The sequence below is a fragment of the Abramis brama genome (genome assembly GCF_963993115.1).
Source record: "Abramis brama genome assembly, chromosome: 1".
Classification (NCBI taxonomy): Eukaryota; Metazoa; Chordata; class Actinopteri; order Cypriniformes; family Leuciscidae; genus Abramis; species Abramis brama.
This window is the reverse complement of record NC_139963.1, coordinates 64,990,674-65,015,881: the sequence shown is the minus strand read 5'-3', so window position 1 is coordinate 65,015,881 and position 25,208 is coordinate 64,990,674. Positions and strand designations below refer to the sequence as shown.

At 38.3% G+C, this 25,208-nt stretch overlaps 3 protein-coding genes across 8 annotated transcripts in view; 1 reads left to right on the top strand and 2 right to left on the bottom strand.

Moving 5' to 3' along the window:
• Positions 1-25,208, bottom strand: part of LOC311078511 (uncharacterized protein) — a 97,238-nt gene that overhangs the window by 16,840 nt on the left and 55,190 nt on the right. The gene's annotated exons all lie outside the window — the stretch shown is intronic.
• Positions 273-25,174, bottom strand: LOC311078568 (uncharacterized protein). 6 transcript variants are annotated; one of them, XR_014605210.1, is made up of 4 exons: positions 23,569-23,783; positions 3,341-3,591; positions 992-2,703; positions 273-906 (listed from the first exon to the last, which is right to left on the bottom strand). XR_014605210.1 is itself a non-coding variant. In XM_084107450.1 (3 exons), exons 2-3 carry the CDS (start codon positions 3,372-3,374, stop codon positions 1,208-1,210), a joined length of 1,530 nt encoding a protein of 509 aa, XP_083963576.1. In that variant the 5' UTR covers positions 3,375-3,591; positions 23,569-23,783; the 3' UTR covers positions 960-1,207. The 6 variants fall into 6 exon arrangements, 3 of the variants coding, with proteins under 3 accessions (XP_083963576.1, XP_083963577.1, XP_083963578.1); XM_084107450.1 differs by lacking the exon at positions 273-906 and having other exon boundaries at positions 960-2,703; XM_084107451.1 differs by lacking the exons at positions 273-906; positions 23,569-23,783 and adding an exon at positions 25,095-25,159 and having other exon boundaries at positions 966-2,703.
• LOC311082038 (E3 SUMO-protein ligase ZBED1-like) lies at positions 14,407-16,332 on the top strand (the record flags this gene model as incomplete). The annotated part of the gene is made up of 3 exons (XM_084112783.1): positions 14,407-15,350; positions 15,648-15,798; positions 15,904-16,332. 3 exons carry the CDS (start codon positions 14,407-14,409, stop codon positions 16,330-16,332), a joined length of 1,524 nt encoding a protein of 507 aa, XP_083968909.1.

Genomic DNA, 25,208 nt, shown 5'->3' with positions numbered 1-25,208 from the left:
CATTTTTTTTTTCAAGGTTTGGATGAATAATTTTTTTTATAATATTAAAACTAGGAATTTCACTTGGCCCACCCTCCATCTCAAAGCCGGGCCCGGTGTTGTTTAAAGTTAATAGTAATTGACTTCATGAAGCCTCATTGTGTGTGAATGAAAATTCCAACTGACTAGAACAAACTCTTTTAAAATGTATATATGATAATGAATATCAAGGGTGAAACGGTTAATAATGTAGACAGAAAGCAACCTGATTCAATGTCAGTCATGTGTGCAGTGAAATATTATTTATTAGGCATTTAAAAGCTCTATTGAGAACATGAAAAGTTCAAAAAGCAATCATATCAGGCTACTTCATGGCTTTCAGAACTGTGTAACGACTGAGACAAGTCAGACACGAATATTTGTTATAGTTTAACAACTGATATTTAGAACTCACTCGGGGAATCTGTGTCCAAGCCCCCAAACAGGCCAAGAAGATCTCAGTTACCCCGGCAACGATCAGATAAGTTGTTTTATGACTTTTATCAATGTGGACAGAGCCTCTGCTGCAATACTAGAACAAACTCTCCTGAATTCATTTAGCAATGAACTGACTAACATGAAATTAACATACATTACAGAACATTTTGTGAATGATTTACTGGCTTGTGTACTATTATGTATATATTTGGATATACATTTGATTATACAACCAAAACGGGACTCTCACTTAATTCTCACTGAGAAGGAGAGATAAACCCTATTAATCATATGTATTCTATGTATAACCTCTTGAGAAATGTGTAGACATGTACAGTGAGGAAAAAAAGTATTTGAACACCCTGCTATTTTGCAAGTTCTCCCACTTAGAAATCATGGAGGGGTCTGAAATTGTCATCGTAGGTGCATGTCCAATGTGAGAGACATAATCTAAAAAAAAAAAAAAATCCAGAAATCACAATATAGTTTTTAACTTTTTATTTGTATGATACAGCTGCATATAAGTATTTATTACCAGGCAACAGACAAGTGGCCAATCCTGAGTGGCGATGTCACTACACACATTCAACCATCACGGTTCGGCATGGTCAGCCAAGTGTGCTGAGAGTTCAGGGCCGAGAACGGTTATAAATTGTGCCGTGCCGTACCAAGCTCAAGTGGAAACACAACTGGAACCTTTTCTGAAGGTGGAAAAGCAGCTTTTGTTTCTCAGCACATAAAGATGAACTGCTTAACGTGATCTCAGACTGTGATGATGTGGTTTCTCCACTGCATGGATCTTCATGTGATGCTTCAGGTGACTATTAAAAGAGAAACTCGTTCCACACTGATCACACGTGTGCGGCTTCTCTCCAGTGTGGATCCTCTCATGTGTTTTCAGACTTCTTGACTGACTGAATCTCTTGTCACAGTGTGAACACTTGTAAGGTTTTTCTCCAGTGTGGATCCTCTCATGTGTTTTTAGATTTGCTGGCTGACTGAATCTCTTGTCACAGTGTGAACACTTGTAAGGTTTTTCTCCAGTGTGGATCTTCTCATGTGTTTTCAGAGATGATAACACACTGAATCTCTTGTCGCAGTGTGAACACTTGTAAGGTTTTTCTCCAGTGTGGATCCTCTCATGTGTTTTCAGATTTGCTGGCTGACTGAATCTATTGTCACAGTGTGAACACTTGTAAGGTTTTTCTCCAGTGTGGATCCCCTCATGTCTTTTTAGATTTGCTGGATGATTGAATCTCTTGTCGCAGTGTGAACACTTGTAAGGTTTTTCTCCAGTGTGGATCCTCTCATGTGTTTTCAGATGTACTGATCGACTGAATCTCTTGTCACAGTGTGAACAATTGTAAGGTTTTTCTCCAGTGTGAATTCTCTGGTGCAGCTTTAAGCAGTACACTGTGATAAAAGTCTTCTCACACTTAAAGCACACGTACTCTCTCACACCAGTGTGGATTTTCTGATGTGCATGTAAATTGTGCAGCAGTGAAAAACTCTTTCCACACACAGAACATAAATGTGGCTTCTCCTTCGTATGAACTGCCAGGTGTGACTTCAGCTCTGATGCATTAGGAAATGGTTTTCCACACTGATCACATGAGAACGGCTTCTCTCCGGTGTGGATCCTCATGTGTATCTTAAGGGATGATGATTGACTGAAACTCTTCCCACATTGATGGCATACATGTGGCTTCTCTCCTGTATGAACTCTCATATGAATCTTAAGAGATTGTTTGCATGTGAAACTCTTTCCACATTGAGTGCAGGAGAACGGCTTCTCTCCAGTATGAATTCTCATGTGAATCTGAAGACTAAAATTGGTTGTAAAACTCTTTCCACACTGAGAGCAGGTGAAAGATTTCTTGGCTCTTCTTTTCTTTAAAAATGTATTTTTAGTCTTTGAGCGACTCAAAGGTTTTTCTCCAGGTTTAACATGATGTTCCTCCTTCACTTCACTCAGTTCTTCTCTCTCCTCCGTCACTTCACTCAGTTCTTCTCTCTCCTCCTTCACTTCACTCAGTTCTTCTCTCTCCTCCTTCACTTCACTCAGTTCTTCACTCTCCTCCTCTACTTCACTCAGTTCTTCACTCTCCTCCTTCACTTCACTCAGTTCTTCACTCTCCTCCTTCACTTCACTCAGTTCTTCATTCTCCTCCTTCACTTCACTCAGTTCTTCGCTCTCCTCCTTCACTTCACGCAGTTCTTCACTCTCCTCGCTCTCTTCCATCAGGTCTGAAATTAAAGAAAAACTTGAATTTTCAAATTTTCTAAAGTTTACTGGTGGGATTCTCTCTGAAATTTGTCTGAGATCCTCCGGCCGTGATTAAAGCTTCTTCTTGGGGGAGATTCTCTGAGAACTGGTCGAGTACTCTCCCGGCCGTGATTAAAGCATTTAAAAGACATTGTCTGAAGTGTGTCGGTTATTATTGCTGTGCAGAAAGTTAGTTAGGGGAACAAGTTAGAGATAGGGGACGTCGACTGTAGTCGAGACCCATAGAAACTAACGTCGACTGAAGACGTTTGGGGACGTCGATTGTAGACGAGACCCAGGTAGACTTAGGTCAGGTGCGAAATAGGGAAAACATCTACCACATCTACATGTTTTGTAAAAATACGCACAAAATGTAGGTCAAAATTCTAGTAACATTGTTACAAATTGTAAACCATATATAAAATAAATGTAAAATACAACTGTTAAAATATTTAAATTTAGTTGGACCTGATGTTGACAGACCATTTGTAAAAAACAAAAAACAACTTTTGCCGCCATTTCACAGTTTAACTGTTTATCTAAAAGTGATGAAGTGCTTGAATGTTTCTAACATGAATGTTCTTCAGCATCATGAATGAATGAAGAATAAACACCAACCTCTTTGTTCTTCAGGATCTTCAGTGTGTTTCATTCTGCAGGGTTCTGGATCACTGTGTTCTCACTGTCCTCTTTAATAAACTCAGTCTTTGCAGATTTCAGCTCTTCCTGATGCTCTGATGCTCGTCTTCACTTGTAGCTGATGGGAATTTACAGCATTTATTGGAGAATTGCTGTGGGAGGAGCTTAACTGATGATGTGACCGCTGTGGGAGGAGCTTCACTGATGATGAATTAGTGGGAGGAGTTGATCTGCCAAAATCAAAAATATATAAGTTACTGAGTTTGTTTTATGTTCATGTACTACAGAATATAATAATGTCATTTTTCCCAAATATAAATAATGGTGAGAAAAACAAGTTGTGGTGGTAAACAATTTTCTATGACAGAATAAAAGATAAACATGTATCAAATGACCGCGAGAGGAGGGCATCCTTCCTTCATTATTGTCCTGACTCACCCAAGGTTATTTTTCTAGGCTAAATGAAGATATGTCTCAGTTATAACTAACACATTGTTACATAATTTATCATACATGCATAAGGGTTAATACCAGTTCACTGTTATATCCATGTAGCAGAGAATCATGGGACTTCACATGCAATCCCGTGCATTTTATTACCATCATGTTTTCTAAGATTTTATAAGAAAATGCAAACATATAGAACATATACAATTTCTACCACAACAGAAATAAACATTGGCTACATATCGTAACCTTCAAATACCCTCAGTCTGTTGACACCAATGAAATGAGCTTTAAGTGTCAATTTACAGGAGATCTGAAGACATCAGCATAATAAATGAGGTGAAAACAGGAACTATTGTCATGAAATAAAGAGTGTTTTCAGCAGATCTGTTCATATTGATGAGCCTTAGACTATCAACACTCATTCAACAAGCCATTCAGGATCATCAGCAGATCATCTCACTTTATTCTGAGTGTTTGCTGTTAGAAACACATTATTTGAGTCAGGATATATTAATAATGTAACAGATTTGTGTACAGACACTGACAATGATCATAATACTCTTAAAATAAAAGAAAATGTAACGTTTCCGGTGTCAAACTTTATTAATATTTATCTATATTCCCATTGATGTATAGATTTAAGATTTCCCTCGTTCGTTACTCATACAGTAATAATCTGCCAAAGATAAATGTCGACAAAGAAATAAAGGTAAACAAATGGCAACAGCAACACTTGGGATCGATTCCTATCAATTCCCCTCACAGATCTCAAACTTTAACTCTTGACTTGACATTCAGTAACAGTTCTCACACAAACATCGAGACAATCACACAAACGAACACAAACTCGCTCAGGTCTGAATGAACTCAACATATTATCCTCATGCTCGCTGCTGCTGCTGCACTAAATGTTTATTTTATAAGGAAGACGCCAGAATACCGTGAGCTGCTCTCCTCTCCTCAGAAGACTCGACGCTGAAACTCTCAATGAGGGAAGAGAGACGGCGCGAGCGAGCGGTGACGTCATCGGCCCCCAACGCACGCGCGTACGGGACACCCCCGCAGCCAATCAGGGCCACGCAGATTCAGCTTTACTAGTAGCCTTCCATTATTATTATTATTAGTACTGAAGTGACTCCAGTTACTAAAGGTGAAAGGAACTTGTTCAAGTGAAGCACAAAATAGTCAGAATAAGCAGAGGAGGATCACCTCCATCCAGTCTGAAAAGTGTTTTGGCCTGTAAAGTCCGGCTCAGTTTATTCTGTAGCGTCCTAAGACAAATAGTAAAGGCATGTTGGTAGATTAGCACCTGTGGAATTTCCTTTTGTTGAAAACCCAGATAAAAGTAGAAGCTACTATTATTTTTAGATCCATGAGGCAGTTCGACATTTCCTTACTAAAGAAAAAAACACTGAAATAAAAATACTTCTACAGAAGACTGTATTCTCGTAACTTTTACTTTATTCTACTAAAAGCTACTAATTACATCTTCAACTGTGTAATAAGATTACTGTAGCCTACTATTTTAAGAGTAATTCCTTATTTTACTTTTAGAATAAAAAGTAATTAAATTACAGTAATTCTTTAATTAGTTGGTACTGCATTGCACCCAACAGCCAACACTGTAAAAAGTGATTCTGAGTTTTAGTCAGGTGGACAAGTAAAATCATGTCCTGTCAACTTGCAGTGTCTCACTACACAATAGGATGAGTTATAACAACCTCAACTTAAAATAACGTGTTCATATAACAACAAAACATAGGTTCTTTCAATTTTCTGCCTCATGCGCATGTGCCAGAAACTCTACGTCATAATGACGTACTATTTTAACGAATTTGAGCCAGACGCGCCATCGCCATCATTTTCTGCAGGAGAAGACGAGATCACGACACGAGTTGCTGATGCGAGAAAAAAGAAGACGAATGAGCTCTTATTTGAACGACTACAGATGGATTTTTATAGTAAGTACACCCTGATTTGTTCTTTCTTTCATGTAAAAATTAGGCTTGTTTCGTTTGCGCTCACCGACCGCATATTGATTTCAGGCTATCACATTTGACAAACTGAGACAACTTGATTAGTAATCAGGAGCCACACGCACTGGCACACACATTTTTGCTAGCTAGATATAGTGTGTTAGACACCGAGCTGCTGTCGAGACGTGAGCAGAAAGAGAAGTCGTCTTTGACTAGTATAAGTTAATGTTGGTAAATAGATAAAAAAAGTGTACATATAAGTTACTTTTTAGTGTGTTCTTGATCGGATCTCATTATCGTTAGAAACAGAATGACCAGTAACATTAATAACTGAAGCACCATGCTAGTCAATATTTGTGATTACCATTACAAATAAAAATGCTTGATTTACTTATGTTAAACGCCCAGTTGTTATTTTTTTCAAATGACATACCATAATGTTTTTGAGCACGTGCAAACGGTGCGTTTTCTGTAGGCCTATATAGGTAACTTGCCAAGATTTTGTATTAGTATAATGTCAACTTTTTGTAGTTCATAGTCACATGATTAAACTTTTATGTCAATGGTGTTACCTGTGAAGCCCTGAAGAATCATGAGTTTCAGGATTACGTTATTTATATAAAACATTTTCACATAATAAAAGCTATATTTACAGCAACATCATTACACTGTAAAAAATTTCTAACCCTCCCAAATCAAAAATTTCAAGTGACCGATAACATCTACATTTTTCAACTGGCCCAAGTGAAATTCTTGTCTGTTAACATTGGCTCAATGAGAAATAATACGTCAGACTAATTGAATTATTTCAATTAGTCTATAATTTTTTATAATAAATTTGTTTACACAAAAATTGTAGACTCAAACAAGTACTGTCCCCCTTTACTTAACATAAACATAAATTGTAAGAATATGATTAATACTGATAAATAAACGCTTAACAAGGTTAAGCTATTTAATAGCAGTCCCAAACTAGTTTTATTAATACAATGCTGGATTTACCAGTCTTTTAAAAATAATATTTATTATTTTATACAAAGTTAATATCAGGCTATATACAAAATAAGACAAAGTGAACATAAATTGGCATTTTTAGGTTATGGAAACAACACTTACCATGGTAAATACACAATACTAACAAAAACTGTTAACACGGAAACTGCTCCTGATAAATAGAATGAACATCATACCTGCATGCAAATCCTTCTCAGCTAACACAACGTACTAGTAGTAACGTGGTATTTTACTTTTATTTTGTGACTTTCTAATTTACAACGTATCGACGTTGCATGCTCATAGTTTCTTTTGTGCTTTATATGTAGTGAAGTGATACACAGGATGCAAGTAAAGAGTGTGTGCTACTAGCGCAGTATAACGGCTGACAGGTGAGAGACTTTTTATTTCAGCGTACACTTACGTCACTGGTCACTGGTAGTTCCTATTGTGCTGCGTTCTTGTTTGAACAGTTACGTTATCGTGGCATCCGTAATCGCAATTAGATATTTGAATAGTTGTGCAGCCCTATGTTCAGTGAATATTTCTGTATGTAACATGTATATGTGTACTTGGATGGAGTTTTACTTTTTAATTTTTTTATTTGCAGGATCAGTATAGTGCAAGCAGAGTGGAAGCAGAAATCGATGAGGTGGAGTTGCAAGATTTGCAGATTTTCCTCGCCCAACCAGCGTGCCCTAATCACACACTACAAGCTTAAACACTGCCATCAGGCAAGTCACTGTCCACCCCCATGCATCTATAAGGATTGTGTATGCAGATTTAGGAGTGAACTGTCTCTGAAGAAGCATTTAACCTGCGAATATAGTCAATGTCTTAAAGCGGCACGGTTCGAGTGCAACCGAACAAAGACCACTTCCTCCAGGTAGTCTTGGCTTCGGTACCCCAGTGCACACCCGAGTCCACATGACAAAATCATAATGTGAACGCTGTCATGTGGACTCGGGTGTGCCAAGGCAAATCGGATTTTCTGAGGCATTAGGCAACGTCTCCGCGGTTTAATATCAAAGGTTGGCTTGCTCATCCTAAAATTTCGGACCCACTGCTCCTCATTAACGCCCGCCACAATATGATCCCGCCAATCCTGAGATCTCTCTTGCACACAATAACTGAAATTTTAGGATGAGCAAGCCAACCTTTGATATGTGTTGGGCCATCCGTCCCTTTGCAGACGCGCTTCGGGGTTTCTCTCGTCATTAAACCGTGGAGACGTTGCCTAATGCCTCAGAAAATCCGATCTGCCTGTTTACATGACAGTCGCATTGGCACATATCTGATTTATATCTGATTTATTTCCACATATGAATTAGGCCTGAAATCAAAAGATGTGCAACATCAATGGTAGATGAAAAATATTGGCCAAATACTGTTCACGACAAAACATCTATAAACATCAACATAATCACACACAAAATCCAACAAGGATTACACACCGCTTCTCTTTATTCCAGCTGCTCTCTTTCTGCTGGATGTGTAAAACTGTGCTGAGATAGAGACAGAAATCATTTCAGTTTGTTTTGTAAAAACTGTATGTTGTTTAAAGTTCATAGTAATTGTTCTGACTTCATGAAGCCTCATGGTGTGAATGAAACATCAAACTGACTACAACAAACTCTTTGAAATGTATATATGATACTGGATATCAAGGGTGAAACAATTTATAATGTAGACAGACAGTAATCTCATTCAGTGTCAGTCATATGTGCAGTGAAATATAATGTATAAGTGTATTGGTTTATGGCCTTAAATATTAATATTTAGAGTTTTTGGTCAATTATCACCTAAGGCGAGTGTGAGAGTGTCAGATGATTCCTTCCTATATTACGGGGCACCAGTCAAGGAATTTCACCTTGACAATAAAAAACAATCATGGAAGATTGTTGAAATAATTACAGTTATGTAAATTATAGGAAGTTCATCTGAAGGATTTAGTGAGATTCTGGCGAGCTTGTAGAGCCTCTGATTATCAACACAAGAATGACAGTTTGCAATAAAGATGAATTTATTGACAAGAGTAAAATATCACACTCACTAAATACTACTAAGGAAATTGACTAAACTATTAACGAAAAATGACTAAACTACTAAGAAAATTAAATCAATAATCAAACAGAAACTACAAACAACTACACAAATGGACGTCAATGGAGGAGTCAACTGTGGTCTTTCTAGAGGCTGGTATGAGAAGCATTTGCTATGAATACAGATAATGTGTGTAATGTATCTATCTGCATATGATGACCCTAGATACAGTCTCTACACAAATAGCAATCTCATATAGCAACAACCTAATGCCCAGGCCTTTGGGAAGAGGTTTGGTTAGCTGATATTTACGTTCCACGTGGTGAGGTGATCAGTCCCTGTGATGGGCTACGTCTTCCACTGGTATCTTTCCGTTCGCAGCGGGAGTAAACTGGATCGCTTTCCAACAGTTGCAGAACCGCACTGAGTGCTGGATGTTCACTACTGGTCCATGTGTAATCCGGAGAACTGTAGGTCAGGCGGAGGTCGATCCGCAGGATCCTTTGCAGGCTAGAGGTTACAAAGGCAAGAGTTGTGCAGCTCAGGTGTTGAATGCTGAAGTCCTCAACAGAAGCGGTTGAGCTGCTTGAAGGTACGTGTGGGTGAAGGTTTACTTGCAAGAGTAAAACCTTGGTTGTGCTGTTATTCCTTCCCTCGTCAGGTCAGAAACTGGGAGCAAGGGTGTTTTCACTTGGGAAAGCTTTTATTCCATCCAGTTAGGGAGGCGATTACTAGGGAGGCGATTATGATTCCTCCCATCACTTCCCACCTTTCCACCCTGTGGAGCTTGTTGCATTGTCCCAAAATACACAGTTAAATTAAAATGTCTTTAGAACCTTGGAAATGTGATGTAAATTGGTTGAGGTATCACCCAGATGTCCATTTCTGTGTTAGTGGGTGAGATTACATTGGCTGTTATTCCCAGTGTGGTTTCCACTGTGGGTGAACGGTTCCCTGGGTGAATAAGGAGATATGTAGGACATGTTCCTTACAGTTTTCTGTCCATTTTTGTGGTTCTAAGCCAAAGTGTATAAAGAAAAAGTTGGTGTTTGGAGGCATTGTATATTATACATTGCAATTAATATTCTTCAATGTATTACTTCATTTCTGTTTCTTAGGCTTCTTTGTTCCTGCTGTGTTCTAGCCAGAACTGGTTTGGTGGCCCTGGGTAGTCCATGGTCGTTCACAGCTTGGTCTCATGAATGGAGGGTTGAGGTGAACAATGGGCAACCGTTGATTAGATTAGCCTGTGATCAACGGGTCGTTGATGTCATCACCTCTGGCCGTCCTGATTACCATAGTCCATTAGTGTCTTTCACATCCTATCACATCCTCTTCTTAATCACAGTGAGACAAAGAGAAGAGGTCAGAACTAAAATTAGACACAATCACGCAGGGACGTCCCAAAGCGGCATCGATGCATCGCGAGTTCCCTCGAAAGGGAACTGAGACCTGATGTGAGATTTAAACATAGCCACTGCTCACATACATATTGATAAATGCCAATTTTTTGCATGGAAACAACCGTGCGCCCAATTTTCGGTTGTACGCTCGTATTGTAAATGAGGGCCACTGTGTGAAAACATATACCAATCATGCCAATTTCTATGGACTAAATGCATAAGAAAAATAAAGTTCACAATGGTGAGCTACAGCAGGAAAAGCACACAAGCCAAACTAACTACATAAAGATGAACTACTCACCGTGATCTCAGACTGTGTTGATGTGGTTTCTCCACTGCATGGATCTTCATGTGTCGCTTCAGGTCACTTTTAACAGAGAAACTCTTTCCGCACTGATCACACGTTTGCGGCTTCTCTCCAGTGTGGATCATCTCATGTGTTTTCAGAGAAGATGACACACTGAATCTCTTGTCACAGTGTGAACACTTGTAAGGTTTTTCTCCAGTGTGGATCCTCTCATGTGTTTTCAGATGTCCTGACTGACTGAATCTCTTGTCAAAGTGTGAACACTTGTAAGGTTTCTCTCCAGTGTGGATCATCTCATGTGTTTTCTGACTTTCTGACAGATTGAATCTCTTGTAGCAGTGTGAACACTTGTAAGGTTTTTCTCCAGTGTGGTTCATTTCATGTATTTTCAGATTTCTTGATCGACTGAATCTCTCGTCACAGTGTGAACACTTGTAAGGTTTTTCTCCAGTGTGAATTCTCTGGTGCCATTTCAAACTGTTCGCTGAAGTAAAAGTCTTCTCACACTCAAAGCACATGTACTCTCTCACACCAGTGTGAATTTTCTCATGTCTTTGTAAATATAGCAGCAGTGAAAAACTCTTTCCACACACAGAACATAAATGTGGCTTCTTCTTCGTATGAACTGTCAGGTGTGACTTCAGGGCTGATGAACTACAAAATGTTTTTCCGCATTGATCACATGAGAACGGCTTCACTCCGGTGTGGATCCTCATGTGAACATTAAGAGTTTGTTTATGTGTGAAACTCGTTCCGCATTGATCACATGTGAACGGCTTTTCTCCAGTGTGGATTTTCATGTGTTCTTTAAGGTGTCGGGTGCAGACCGAACAACCGTACCGAGACTCAGTTGAAGAGGTAGTCTCGGTCCGGATCCAAACAAACTCTGGAATGGTTGTTTAAGGTGTGAACATGACCCAACCAAATTGCAGAAAGCACTGTGTGTTTTTTGGGTGTTTGGTGTTTTAAGCCCTCAACGGCGCCTTCCAGGCAGCGAGGGGATGGGTAGACCATTTCTAAATGTAATCGGGTGCATCGCTGATGATACTTAGCCTGACTACGTCAGACTTCGTACTTCCGCTCAATTTCATTTCGCTTCTGTACTCAGTCTGAGACAGCGTCATAGCTTTCCGTTTTCCTCCGGCCTGAAAACAGCCGGCCAATCAACGAACAGAGGGCGGGCTGAGAGCCGTGACGTAGACGCTGATTGTACCGTGGATGCGTAGATTTACTTCACAATAATCTGCAAAAGTCGTTCACAGCCATCTTCACTCTGGTATTTTGCTCGATGGTTTTGTTTTCGCATCATACATGTGTTTACAGTAGACATTTGCCGGTATTCGGTAATGCGATAAATCGCGGTAATGAATATGCACGATATTGTTATCGCGGGCACTTCAAAATACCGTGAAAAATAATAGATCCGAATTTAGATTTTTAGAACGCGCATTATAGCTTATTTTCCATCGACCGCTTAAACAAACACTGCGTATATGCTGCGCGAAACACGTGCGCACTCTGATGTAAACAATAGCCACGTGTATAAGCATGCGGCCGGTGCGCACTTCTAGTCTAATGTAAACAGTCCTCACATGGAGAAGCAGCATGGTGGAAGGAGGAACACCGCCGCCTACAGTCTATGGTCGCCGCCGATCTATCCGGATCCATCCCGCTTCTAAAAGCAGAGCTGCCAACTTGACGCATTCAGCGCGAGACTCTTCACACTAGGGCTGAACGATATTCTGTTTTAACATCGACATCGCGATGTGCGACTGAGTGATAGTCACATCGCCGGAACATGCGATGTGAAGGGTAACGTTAGTAGCACACAGTAAACACGAGATTGTTGTATGGCTTTTTGCTGGGGTGACATACGCGTTCCGCGTGCCTGCAGTGATTGGTTCGCTGTGCCGCGCTCACCGCTCACAGCCAACATTCACTGGCAATCCTATTGCTAAAAATGCGCTACGAAGAGGATCCGCCGCAAAAAAGTCAAAATCAGCTATTTGGGACTAGCCTAGCCTATTTCGTCTACAAAAAGGAGGATGTTGACCAAAAAGAGGTAGGCTACTTTGCTGGAGTGTTATAAAGTTGTGGATGGTTGTCTTTTTTAAAAAAGTCGTTTATTTTTCGTGTTCGCATTTATGAGGAAAAAACAATGTTACGTGACATTACGGACGCGACCGTTATGAAAGCGGCACTAAAAGACTGCTAAAACTATGTCAATCATCATTAGAAACTTTCACAGAGACCTCAAACAGAAAGCACAAAGCCTTTCTTTAAAACGAATTTCGTTTTGTATTAATTGTATCTTAATTTTAATCAGTATTTCATTATCCAATTTCCTGGATTTAATAAATAGCCTAACAATTAAATATAGCAGCCAGCACCTGAACTGGAGATTATCATCCATGAACCGAAACTCAGCATAAAAGGTAGCCTACTCGCCTCACACACCTAAAAATAATAATAATAATAAAAAAAATAGAAATATAACAATTATCTACAGAGATCTCTACTTTTAAACAGAACCATAAAAAAAAAAAAAAAAAATCTGAATGAAAAGTGCATTTCTCCCGATCACTGCTGCGAAGATCGCGAGTCAGTATTGTCAACTTCATCTTTACAGAAAACACTTGTTTATTACTAAACAATTAAAATGTCTCATTGAAATATTTTACATAGCCTATTATTAATCATTACTTTTGCTGGTTCTAGGTGCCGTTTACATGAACGCGTCACTGAATCAGCACAGAAAACATAATTTTTCGGGTCCTAGAACCTGAAGAACGTTAGGTCCTGTGTAGAACGTTCACCGAATTCTGAGAGAAATATGTTTCTGAAATAAAATATTAAGTGGCCTTTTTGTTACTTGAAATGGAGCTTGCTTATTAGTGAAATTATTAATAACATGGAATGGTAATTATTGACTTTAGACTGGATTGATGGCTCGCAATATATATCGTTGGGAAAAAAAAGATCGCAATGTAATTTTTTTTCCAATATCGTGCAGCCCTACTTCACACGCTCACGCCACACATCCGTTTTCTCACGCAGAGAAAAATCGCGGAGCAAAGAGGACACGAAGACCGTCAAACAAGACAGAGCAGGTTACTTTTGATATGAAACAGGAGAACAATTGTGTCACAGAACGTTACATTTAAACCATGTAATGACCAGCAGCATGTTAGATGACTGAAACAAATAGATAAAGAGGAGTATTTTGCTGAATATGTGCAGTTTGTGCACTGCACTTTTTTACATATTTATTATATTTTTACTTGTGTCATTACATAATTGTTATTATAATGAAAACCACATTATATTTTATTTAATTAGTTATTTGTAACCTTTAATAATACCAGCTGATAGGGCTCTATATTAGGGCTGTGTTGAAAAAAATCGATTCACCAATTCTGAATCGATTTTCATATTCATTTCTAAAGATCGATCCGTAACTCAGAGGATCGATTTAATAATAGGCCTACATTTTCCCCGTGAATTTTAATTTGCCGCGTCATTGAATTCACGCATGCGCGCGAGGTGGAAGGACATTTAAAACAACAAACATGGCAGCTCTGAAAACTCCAGAAACGCTAAAAGCTGCGATCTGGCACCATTTCGGTTTCAGAACAAATAAAAGAGAACGAGCTTGACAAAAGCAAAGCAATTTGCAAAGCCTGCCAAATGGAGGTGAAGTATTGTGGAAATACTACTAATCTCAGGAACCACATGATGCGACATCAAGACATCATATCCAAACCCGCCACCGGACCGCAACAGATGACACTGAAACAAATTCTACAATTGCTAACTAATTCTGCACGCTCTGTCAAAATAACTGAGGCGATTGCGGGCTTCGTTTGCAAAGATATGCGCCCGTATTCTGTTGTTGAGAATGTGGGATTCAGGCGGCTAATGAAGGTAATGGAACCAAATTATGTCATTGTGTCTCGCAAACGTCTGTCTGAAGAAGTGATCCCCAACATGTACCGGACAGTAAAAGATGGTGTAATGTGTAAGCTTAAGACCGCAGAGAGGGTGGGCATTCTGAGTGACACCTTGACATCCGTAGCTAAGGAATCTTACATGAGTGTGACAGCATACTACATAGACGAGCTCTGGAACCTCGTGTCTTACGTGCTGCAGACAACCGAAGTTCAAACGGACCATCGCTCTGTTAGTCTAGCTGAAATGTTAACCAAAGCTATGGAGGAGTGGGGGCTGCTGAGTAAAGACCCAGCCATAGTCACTGACAACGCGGCGAATATGATCCGTGCGGTTGAGATTACGGGGCTAACCCACGTCGGCTGCGTCGCCCACATAATCAACCTGGCCTCGCAAGCCGGTCTCAAACTGCTGAATGTTGCACGCCTTCTTGGGAGAGTAAGGCACATCGCAAAGTTCTTTCATCGCAGTACAACGGCCACCCGTATCCTCAAAGAAAAGCAGAAGCTGAATGCACACAAGTTCAAAATTGATGTGGTGACTCGTTGGAACAGTGCACTAGAAATGCTTGAGCGCTTTTTAGAGCAGCAACCCGCGATCTCTGCCGCTCTGCTCTCACCTGATGTGCGGAGAAATGAAAAGGATCTTTCCAGCCTGAAGGAAGAGGACATATCAGATGCAGAAGATGTGGTCAGAGCTCTAAAGCCAATGAAGACAGCCACTCAAGTGATGTCAGAAGAAAAGTGCCCAACTCTCTCAGTGATAGCACCTCTGCATGCTCTGCTGCTGAAAGAGATGACCAGTCTCCCAGAAGACTCCAGAGTTGTTAAGGACATGAAGGATGAGCTCAAGAAAAACTTAAGCACAAGGTAGGCCTCTGTGTGTGTGTGTGTGTGTGTGTGTGTGTGTGTGTGAGAGTGTGAGTGTGTGTGAGAGTGTGTGTGAGTGTGTGTGTGTGTGTGAGTTTGTGTGTGAGTGAGTGTGTGTGAGTGAGTGTGTGTGCGAGAGTGTGTGTGAGAGTGAGTGAGTGTGTGTGAGTGAGTGAGAGAGATATGAGACTATTTAACTGTATATATATATATATATATAAGGAAACTTCATTAAAGACATTATTGTCCTCCTCAGGGGGGATAAATTGATCAAAATGTGTGAAATTTAAATTCCAGGTATGTAAACCAGAAGGACATGCTGTACGTAGCTTCAGCTATTGATCCACGTTTCAAAGCTCTGCCATTCCTGAATGAGGAGGAGCGAGACAGGACCTTCTCCAGACTCCAGACTGAAGCAGTGTGTGGGATGGAGGAAGATGCATATAATGTAAGTAATCATTTTAAAAAGAAACTCAGTGGAAAAAGTCCACTCTCTCTTTCACTCACACACACCTCCATAAAATACAAATTCTCTCTCTCTCTTCTTACACAGCAAGATGCTGCTGCTGATGAAGTTGATGGAGTGGAGGAAGAGGTGGAACCCCAACCTCCGGCACCCAAGCAATTCAAGCAATCCAGTGCTTTGGAGTCTCTCCTTGGGGAAGCCTACAGACCACAACAGGAAGTAGGACCACAGAAAACTAAAGCGGCAGAGGCAGAAGACGAGATCAAAAGGTACAGGGCAAGGAGACCTGCGGGACTGCAGGACAATCCTCTCATCTGGTGGCGGGAGAATGAAAAGGAGTATCCTCTTTTGGCTCGCATGGCAAAGCGATATCTCTGTGTCCCAGGAACCAGCATCACATCTGAGAGGGTTTTTTCGACTGCAGGTGATATCATTACTGCCAAAAGAAGTTGCCTTACACCTGGGCATGTCAATGAGCTACTGTTCCTGCAGAAGAATCTTTCCATTCCTGAGTGATGGCAGTTCACACTCTGGGTTAAGACAAGTTTAATTTCCAGTTTATTTTTATTTCCACTTTAATAGGCAAGGCCTTTTCCAGTTTTTATTTATTTTTATCTACTATTTTAGTTTAAAATGACCAGTTTACACAAATACACTTTAAAGGCAATTTAATGTCTTATACCTGGAGTACTTGAAGGTTTTACACACAAAAAAAAACGTTTTTGTAAGTTAAAAAAAAGGTTTTGTAAGTACAAATTGTATTTACATTCTGTGTAATGGTGTCTGTTTACTGTGAAGCCAGTAACCAAATATGTTCTAAATGTTGAGCATTAAAATAAAAAATAAAGGTGCATTTGCATCTTAATGTCAATTCTTAATGTCATTTTTAATAATACATCAGGTTCGCGTCTAAATAATTGGTCTACTGCTGCTGATATACCTCTGCGTCCTCTGTCGTCTACACCAGTGCAAGTTTGTGAAAGCAGTTGTATCAACACTCTGGAAGGGGGATTGTTCTTTACAACCATCAATACTCCATTAATTTGCAGTTGAATGTCTATAATAATAGTATCAATATGTTGCATAACTACAGTCCTGTAATTCAGGTAACAGCTGGAAAAAAATGCTTTTTTCAAAAACACTTATCTAAAACACGAAGATCGGATCGGATCGAATCGAATAATGATAATCGATTCAAGATCTTGAGAATCGGAATCGAATCGATTCTTGAAATTTGAATCGAAACCCAGCCCTATGTAAAAGGTATCTGTATCACGGTATACTGTATCACGAAATGTAATTTTAAGAGTTTTTCAGGCGAGAATGTAGTTGTTTAAAGCTCAAATCTGTGGTTTATTTATAAAGATGATTTTTTTCCCCCGGTTGTGAGATCCATGGGGTTGGGGGTGCAGACTAACTTTTTTTTTTTTGATACATGCACTGTAAAAAGTGAACAGTTGGATCAACTTAAAAAAATTACTTCAATTGGTAACACCTAAAGAAATTAAGTTTTCTCAACTTAAATTATCACATTTTATCGTGAAAAACGTGATAATTTAAGTTGAGAAACCTTAATTTCTTTAGGTGTTACCAATTGAAGTAATTTTTTTAAGTTGATCCAACTGTTCACTTTTTACAGTGTGCCATGGGATTAATCAATGCATGCTGATGAATGATGTATAATAATATTAAAAAAAAACATGTATGTTCTTTAATGTTTGATTATAATTTTACTGTCTTCACATAGGGATGGGAATTGATAAGATTTTATCAATAATAATGCCACTGACGATTCTGATTATCGATCCAATTCTTTAACGATTCTCTTATCGATTCTTGATAGCACTGTGTGGAAAAAAATGTTTAAAATGCTTTTTTTTTAAAACAAGTGGTTTTATTTATTTTAAAGTTTAAGCTTGAGTTAGCAAACTGTACTTTTTATATAATTTATGTAATAAATAGAACCTTATTGTAAAGTGTTACTGATTAGTTATACACCGATTCAGACGTCTCCTGAGTTCACTGTTGGAAAGATCAGTTCTTTTAATCATTCATCAAAATGAATCAGTTCAAAGGAGTCATTAGTTCGCGAATTGGACGTGTCGTGCGCGTTGTGTGATTATCCCAGCAGTTAGGACATGGACATCCAAGATTTGTGTCAACATAGAAAACATTTCATCACTGGATAGTTTTATTTCGTTTAATTAAAGTGTTGTTTTATGTCAGCTGAATGTCCGGAACGCTTTTCAGAGAAGATGAGGAAACTTATTTAGCACAATTCACACCCAGCGGTAATTCAGGAAAAAAAATCTCCGAATGCTCCCCTAGTGAAAAAAAAGTATACTTTATTGTATTTGTAATATATTCCCTGTTTTAATAGTACATTGCAAATATACTAATAAAAAATTTACTATTTTTAAATATACAAAAAGTATATTAGCAGCATACTTTTGACTATTTTCACAATACAATTTTTAACACACTTTAAAATAATTGTAATTTAGTATATTTTCTAAAAAATATATTTTACAAAAATATACGTGAAGTGAAAGTTCTGTTTATTTTTTATAAGTATATTTATTTGCACTTTTCTTAAATATATTTTATGAATATTTTTTAACTATGTGCTGAAAATGATCATTGTAACAATGCATTGAAAGTATACTTTCAAAGTAGCCTACATTATTAAATAACCTGAAGTTGTATACTTTGTTAAATTATGGAATTTTTAAAGTGTATTTCTTCATGCTTGCAATTCACTTAATTGCTACTTTCAGAAAGTAATAAAACATATGATAAATGCGTTGAAAGGCCACACACAACTCCGTCGGAAGTGCGAGCGGCCATCCAGCCTGGTCTCATTGTTAGGTATTAATCATAGACTGTAAAAAATACGACAGACACGTACAATCACAATCATTTATTTATTGAGAAAATGCCAAAACCGCGGTACCAAAAGCCGTTCACATGACGATGTGTCGCAGTCCTCTCTGGCAGTATATAATAGTTTTGTATGAGGTAACGTTACAGAGCAGAATTTAATCCATGAAAATGTTCATCCGGTTTCGGTTCGTTGTTCGTTCTGTGAAGGCGCGCGCGCTTCTCCATTTCAAATCTAGTACACCATCTTAAACACGGCATGTCGCAATCTGTGACGAAGCATGCGAGAGCCAATGAGCGTTTGATATCACTGACGTAAAACATGTCGTAACGCATGTTCGGGCGCAATTTTTGAATTTGAATTCACCACGAGCACGGGATAGACGTTTACGGTCTCTGGAGATGAAGATCACTGGATAAAGGGCTGAATTTGGATCTGTTTCTTGCAAACAACGTATGGATTCTAAAGATTTGGATTACAGCAAGCTAATAAAATTGACGTAGCCTATTTTGTGAATTTATGTTGTGTTTTAGTGTATTATGGGTCTATAGGAGAAAACGCCTTTTGTGTCTTACGGTAAATAAACCAAATATTACATGGTGCATTTTGTTCTGTTTTTCAATGCTAAAACTTTGTGAGGATTTAATAAACACGGTTTGAGTTCATTATGTGTATCTGTGTGGTATTGAAGTTACATGTTATTTATTGTAATGACCCTGACAAGTGCATTCAGCTTTGGGGAAGAAAGTATATTTTTACTCAAAAATAATATATTTATGGTATATTTCTTGTTTGTTTGGAAGATACTCTTAATTAATTTGTAATGTACTTGTAATACAAAAAAAGTATGCTTTAATATAATCAAGCATGAAAATACGCATGTACTTAAAGTGTACTAAGTATACTTGAAATTGTCTCAATTTAGCATCAAAAAGTACACTAAATAAACTTAAAGTTATACTTTAGTATAATTTAATTATAACTAAAATACACTTAGTACAAAAAAAAATTATCCAAAATAGCACACTTCAAGTTAACTAATCATTAACACACTTGAAGTATACTGACAATTAGCCGCGACCGGCTCTCTCTCTCTTTGGTCGTTCTTTCAGTTAAACATACGCCCTGTCACAAACGCAGCCGTTCATCTACATTACTCACCGATCAAATAAGACTTTGGCGGGAGCTAAAACAAATTCAATGCAGGAAAATTCATGCGTGAGTTTCCATTAGACTCGCACGGTAGCCAGGCGTCTCATGATTATGACGCAAGTGCTAAGATTCCAAATGGCCAAGAGAAAAAGTGTTAAGATTCCGATTGTCCCAGAGAAATGTCAATTATAAGAATTATCCAATAATGTTTCGCAATTCTAGCCTGCATGGCAGTTATCTCATCAAATGGCGAGCTCAGTTGACGCTGTGTGTGTGCTTCAAGATTATGACGCAAGTGCTAAGATTCCAATTGGCCAAGAGAAAAAGTGTTAAGATTCCGATTGTCCCAGAGAAATGTCAATTATAAGAATTAGAATGTCAATTATATGCGACAAGTTTGCAGGTCTGATAACGTGCAGTGAATAATCAATAGCCTATGCGTTGCGCATGAACCACATTTGTGTCCCTTTAATGTTTAATTTATTTAAATGAAAACGAAAAGAGGCAGAGTAGTGTTTTATAACATATTTCGTTTTATTGTTGCTTAAAATGTACATACAGAGTAACAGAGATAACCGGAGCAGAGCGATCTGAGTGACGCTTTTAAGAACGCGCTGTACCATTTGCATGTAGGAGTCGCACATATGGCAAGTACAATGCATACTTGATATTGAGAAAAGCCTAATGTCGGCGCTTGTCTTCTTGTGACAAACATGTCGAGGAGCAAGAACAAGATCTGCTGTATGTTATCCATTGTAGTTTACTATGTTCTTCTTCGCGCGAAAATGACATCGATCGAAACACCACGCCTATCAAGTAAGGGTACTGTTGGCAGTGGAAACGCTAGCCAGATCATGGTTAACAGACCCGAACCGTACCGTACTGTCCCGTACCGCTCAGTGGAAACGTGCCATAACGTTACGTGCCAGGATGTCACACAAAACAAAATCCTACCTGTAGCCTTTCACCATCCACTTATTTAGCTGCTGTCACATCAATTGACATGCCATCTCATTTCCCCTCTTTCTTTTTCTATGTTTAGCCTCCGACAGCTTTTTTGCGTTATCCATCTTTTTCGACGACAACTCATTAACTTAACTTGTTCCTGCTCGCTCAGCGCTCACGCCCGCTCGCGATATTATCCCGCCCTCTGGCAACAACGCTGTCTGTATCTGACAGGACAGTTAACATTGTAAGCTAACTTACCTCAGGTTTGCTTTCCGACGTGCGGTTCTTTGTTCGGCAGTGTGTCCAGCAGCATGAGAAGACGTGCTCCGTTGTAGTCAGCGCTTGGTCGGTTAATTTTGGCATTTTCTAAGTAAGTTACCCTAATAGGCTAGTAATAAATGAACACATATACAAAAATGTCTTTCGTCCTGTAGGCATCCTGGAGAATATTTCTGTTCATCCTAAACACATTTTCTATCGTCCCCAGGATAGGACGCCGTTATTCTCGAGCCCTGCCTGATGACAAAAGCCTATAAAACTGCTATATTGAAAGATATCTCACAATATAACATAAATCATTAATAATAAAACAAATAATTAAATAACCTCTCTTTATGAATAGGGATGGGTACCGAAACCCGGTATTAAACGGGCCCCGGTGCTGAATTTTGAAAGACCGCTGGATTGATAAACTCGGACGTTATCGGTTCTGCTGTCGGTACTGGAGAAATTATGAAAGTACACGTGCTATTTATTAATGCTATTAAGAAATTATTATCTTGCGAATTTAATCTCGCCAGCCACTTCGATATAGGCTACAATAATATTGAACCATTTGTCTGTGATGCATTTTTGCTAAAGAGAGAGAGAGTGAGTGAGTGTGTGTGTGTGTGTGTGTGTGTGTGTGTGTGAGAGAGAGAGAGCGGTCTTTCACGCAAAGCCACGGCGCGCACAACACAACAGCCCTGCTTAACGAGTGACGATGAGGACAGAACATTCAAAAGGTTACACTTTAGATCTTTGATAATAAACTAATTTTATTTTAGATTTATTTAGATTTAGGCTTCCAATGATTATAAAAAAGAAGATATTTGAGGTGTAACCATTAAAAACTAAAGCCGCATTCTCTCCAGCGCAACTTCCTTCCCTTCACAGAGCGGTGCGCTGTAATTTCTCCCTAAAACCCAAACGTAACGTCAGAATCTGCACGATCGGTGATTGTTGTAAAATGTAGTCTATACTGTTGCTAAACTGCGGGACACGTTGGATAATAAAAGGCTATTAAAAGTACCAAAATTTACGCTATAGACGCTGTTACAAATGCGGCGCGCGCTCCGAAACACACCGCAACAAGACAACCAATGTATATTTTGGGCTTTGTGTGCGCATCTAAACGATCAAATATACACACAAATGTGTCAAAATGGCCGTCTTGGAGATTCACTTAAACAGTTTATTCACTTAAATACAGTTTATGTCTTAAATGGGCGTAAATAGTTGGGAGAAAATATGAGGCGTAATAATGATTAGATCTGCATTTGGTCTTAAAGAGGCAGCAGTCTAATAAACCTGCTGACGATTGCTCCATTAATGTGAATCAAACAACAAAAGGCAAAGAGAAAATCAGTCACAGCTCTTGAATGATATAAGCTTTAATCTATCTATGATAAACTATGCAGTGTTATTTATTTACATCTGACTTCATCAGATGTCTTTTTAGCCCAAATTACTCCTGAACAGTAATGTCAGTAGACATTACTGTAATTAAAGCACTGGGTATGTAATTTGTATATTTGTTTTATTGTATACTTTTTTTTGTTTGTTTGACCATATGTTTGTAGTTTGTTTTTGGCGTCCTGTCTGTCTATATAAAACACAAACCCTTCTGCATAACATACATGTTTTATTTGTTTTGTTAAAGCATTGCTTTTTTTGCTATAGATATTTATTTTACATTTCAAAATATAAATCAATATTAATTATGTTCTAAATTATTTTTTTCCCTTTTTTTGATTTAACAAAAAGAACCGATAAGAATACCGTTAAAGTACCAGATCGATAAGGAGTATCGGTAAGAGTAGTAATACCGTTAAAACCTTAACGATACCCATCCCTATTTATGAACCTCTTCAGGCAAATAACTACAACACCATGTGAATCTAAATATAGTTTGACTTTATAATAACTATTAATTGCAATAAAGTTATTCCATTAACATGTTAGGCTACATATGCGCATACAGAAACTGACAATGATCATACAACTCTTAAAAAGAAAATGTAATATTTCCTGTGTCAAACATCATATCTATATTCCCATGCATGTATAGATTTGATATTTCCCACGATCATTACTCATACAGGGGCAATATAAAGTGTCTACATCAATTTTAACAAGTAAATGTAATCTGCCAAAGATAAATGTTGACAGATAAATAAAGGTAAACATGAAAACGGCAACAGAAACACTTGAGATCGATTCCCATCAATTCCCCTCAGAGATCTCAAACTTTAACTTGACATTCAGTAACAGTTCTCACTCCAAACATCGAGACAATCACACAAACGAACACAAAATCGCTCAGGTCTGAATGAACTCAACATATTCTCCTCATGCTCACTGCTGCTGCACTAAATGTTTATTTCAGAAGGAAGACGCCAGAAAAGACGCACAAGTATCGCTGTGATCGATGAAAACAATACAGAAATGAGTCTGTCGCTTAATCAAACTGTATAAAGTGTGTGTGATGGTTGTGTGAATATGAGAAATACCGTGAACTGCTCTCCTCTCCTCAGAAGACTCGACGCCGAAACTCTCAATGAGGGAAGAGACGGCGCGATCGAGCAAGAAGTCCTCGCTGCACAGCCTGTAGCACGATGACGTAGGTGGATCAGAACCAATACGTAGTGAATGGAGGTGTGTTTTGGCGACGTCATAGACGCATGCGCAGTACCGATCACTGGGTTATAATGCGCATGCGCTAGTCTTGAGTGACATGTATGCTCAATATTGAATTGAGATGTTGTAACCTATGATTCTAACCTTTGTAGTAGTAGTAGTACTGATAAATAGTAATGCATAATTATTGATGAATAATTATTTACATAAATGTGATTGTTATCCTAGTTTCTCTCGACATACATGCAAAATAGTTAATTTTACAACATTTTAAATCACGATTTTAAACCTAAATTTGATGGATTAATAACATGTCGTCACCACAAGTATTTTTTTTAATGCGTGTATATAGAACATTTTAAAATGATTGTCTCTGTAATTTTAATCCTAAGCAATTTTATTTTATTCAGGTCATATTTGCTGTTTAGTGGAAGCAAAAATTATTGTCTCTGTAATTTTAATCCTAAAGCTACAATACAATATGGTCTGTAAACAACTAAACATACCAGTACACATTCAAGGGAAAAATGCAAAAAAAATAACAGCATTAAGAATTCTTTAATGGCTTCTTTAATGACTCATTTTTCCATATTGATATGTACATAAGGTTCCCCTTATTTGCTCTTCAGTGTTTGCAGGACATGTACGTACATTTAAAAAAGAAAAAAGAAAAGAAAAGAAAAAAAAAAAGAAGAAAAGAATTTTACTAAAATTTTAGTATTTTAGTAGTTTAATATATACAGTATAATATAACAGTCAGATCAAGTAGTTGTCACTCAAGTTGTCACTCATTTGTCCTTGGGGCTATAGTGATTCCCATCACAGATGAAGCAGTCTGCTGAGCAGTAACCTTCAAAGTCTTTGGTTGAGTAAAACGCAAGAAGGATTCCTTTCCTTCCATCTCCAACATAGCCTGGCGGGAAGTCTTTAAATAAGTCCCCACAGCAAAGGCAACTCGTCACTTTATATGGCACTCGAAACCTCTCCTTGTACTCACTGGAGAATGCACTCCAGTTGACAACACCTATTGTAAGAAAGAGATTTAAAGTAATAATAAATTCTGAGCAAAGCTTAAAATGCATTTGCAGTTTAAACGTAATGTGTAGAACTGTCTACTGGTAAAAAAATAAAATAAAAATAAAATGAAATAACTTACTGTGAGCTTCTTTTCTGAATAATGCCTCACTAACATCATGGAAAAGCCTGCATGTCAGAGACAGCCTGAAGAAAGACACATCTCCATCTTCTTTGACCACATTCATGAGGATATATCTCAGGATCTCAGCTGGCATCGGCTCAGCAATTTGTTTAATATTATTCAATATAAAACACTAGTCAAATAATAGCATACATTTAACATGTTAAAAATAAAAACATTTGGAATAGGGAAAACTCCCACCTTACTTATGTCCACCTCACTTATGTCCACCTCATCTGGCACCTCTAGCACCTCATCAGCTTCCATTTCCAATTCTCCTAAAGAAATAAATTATATTCACACCAATACAATAAT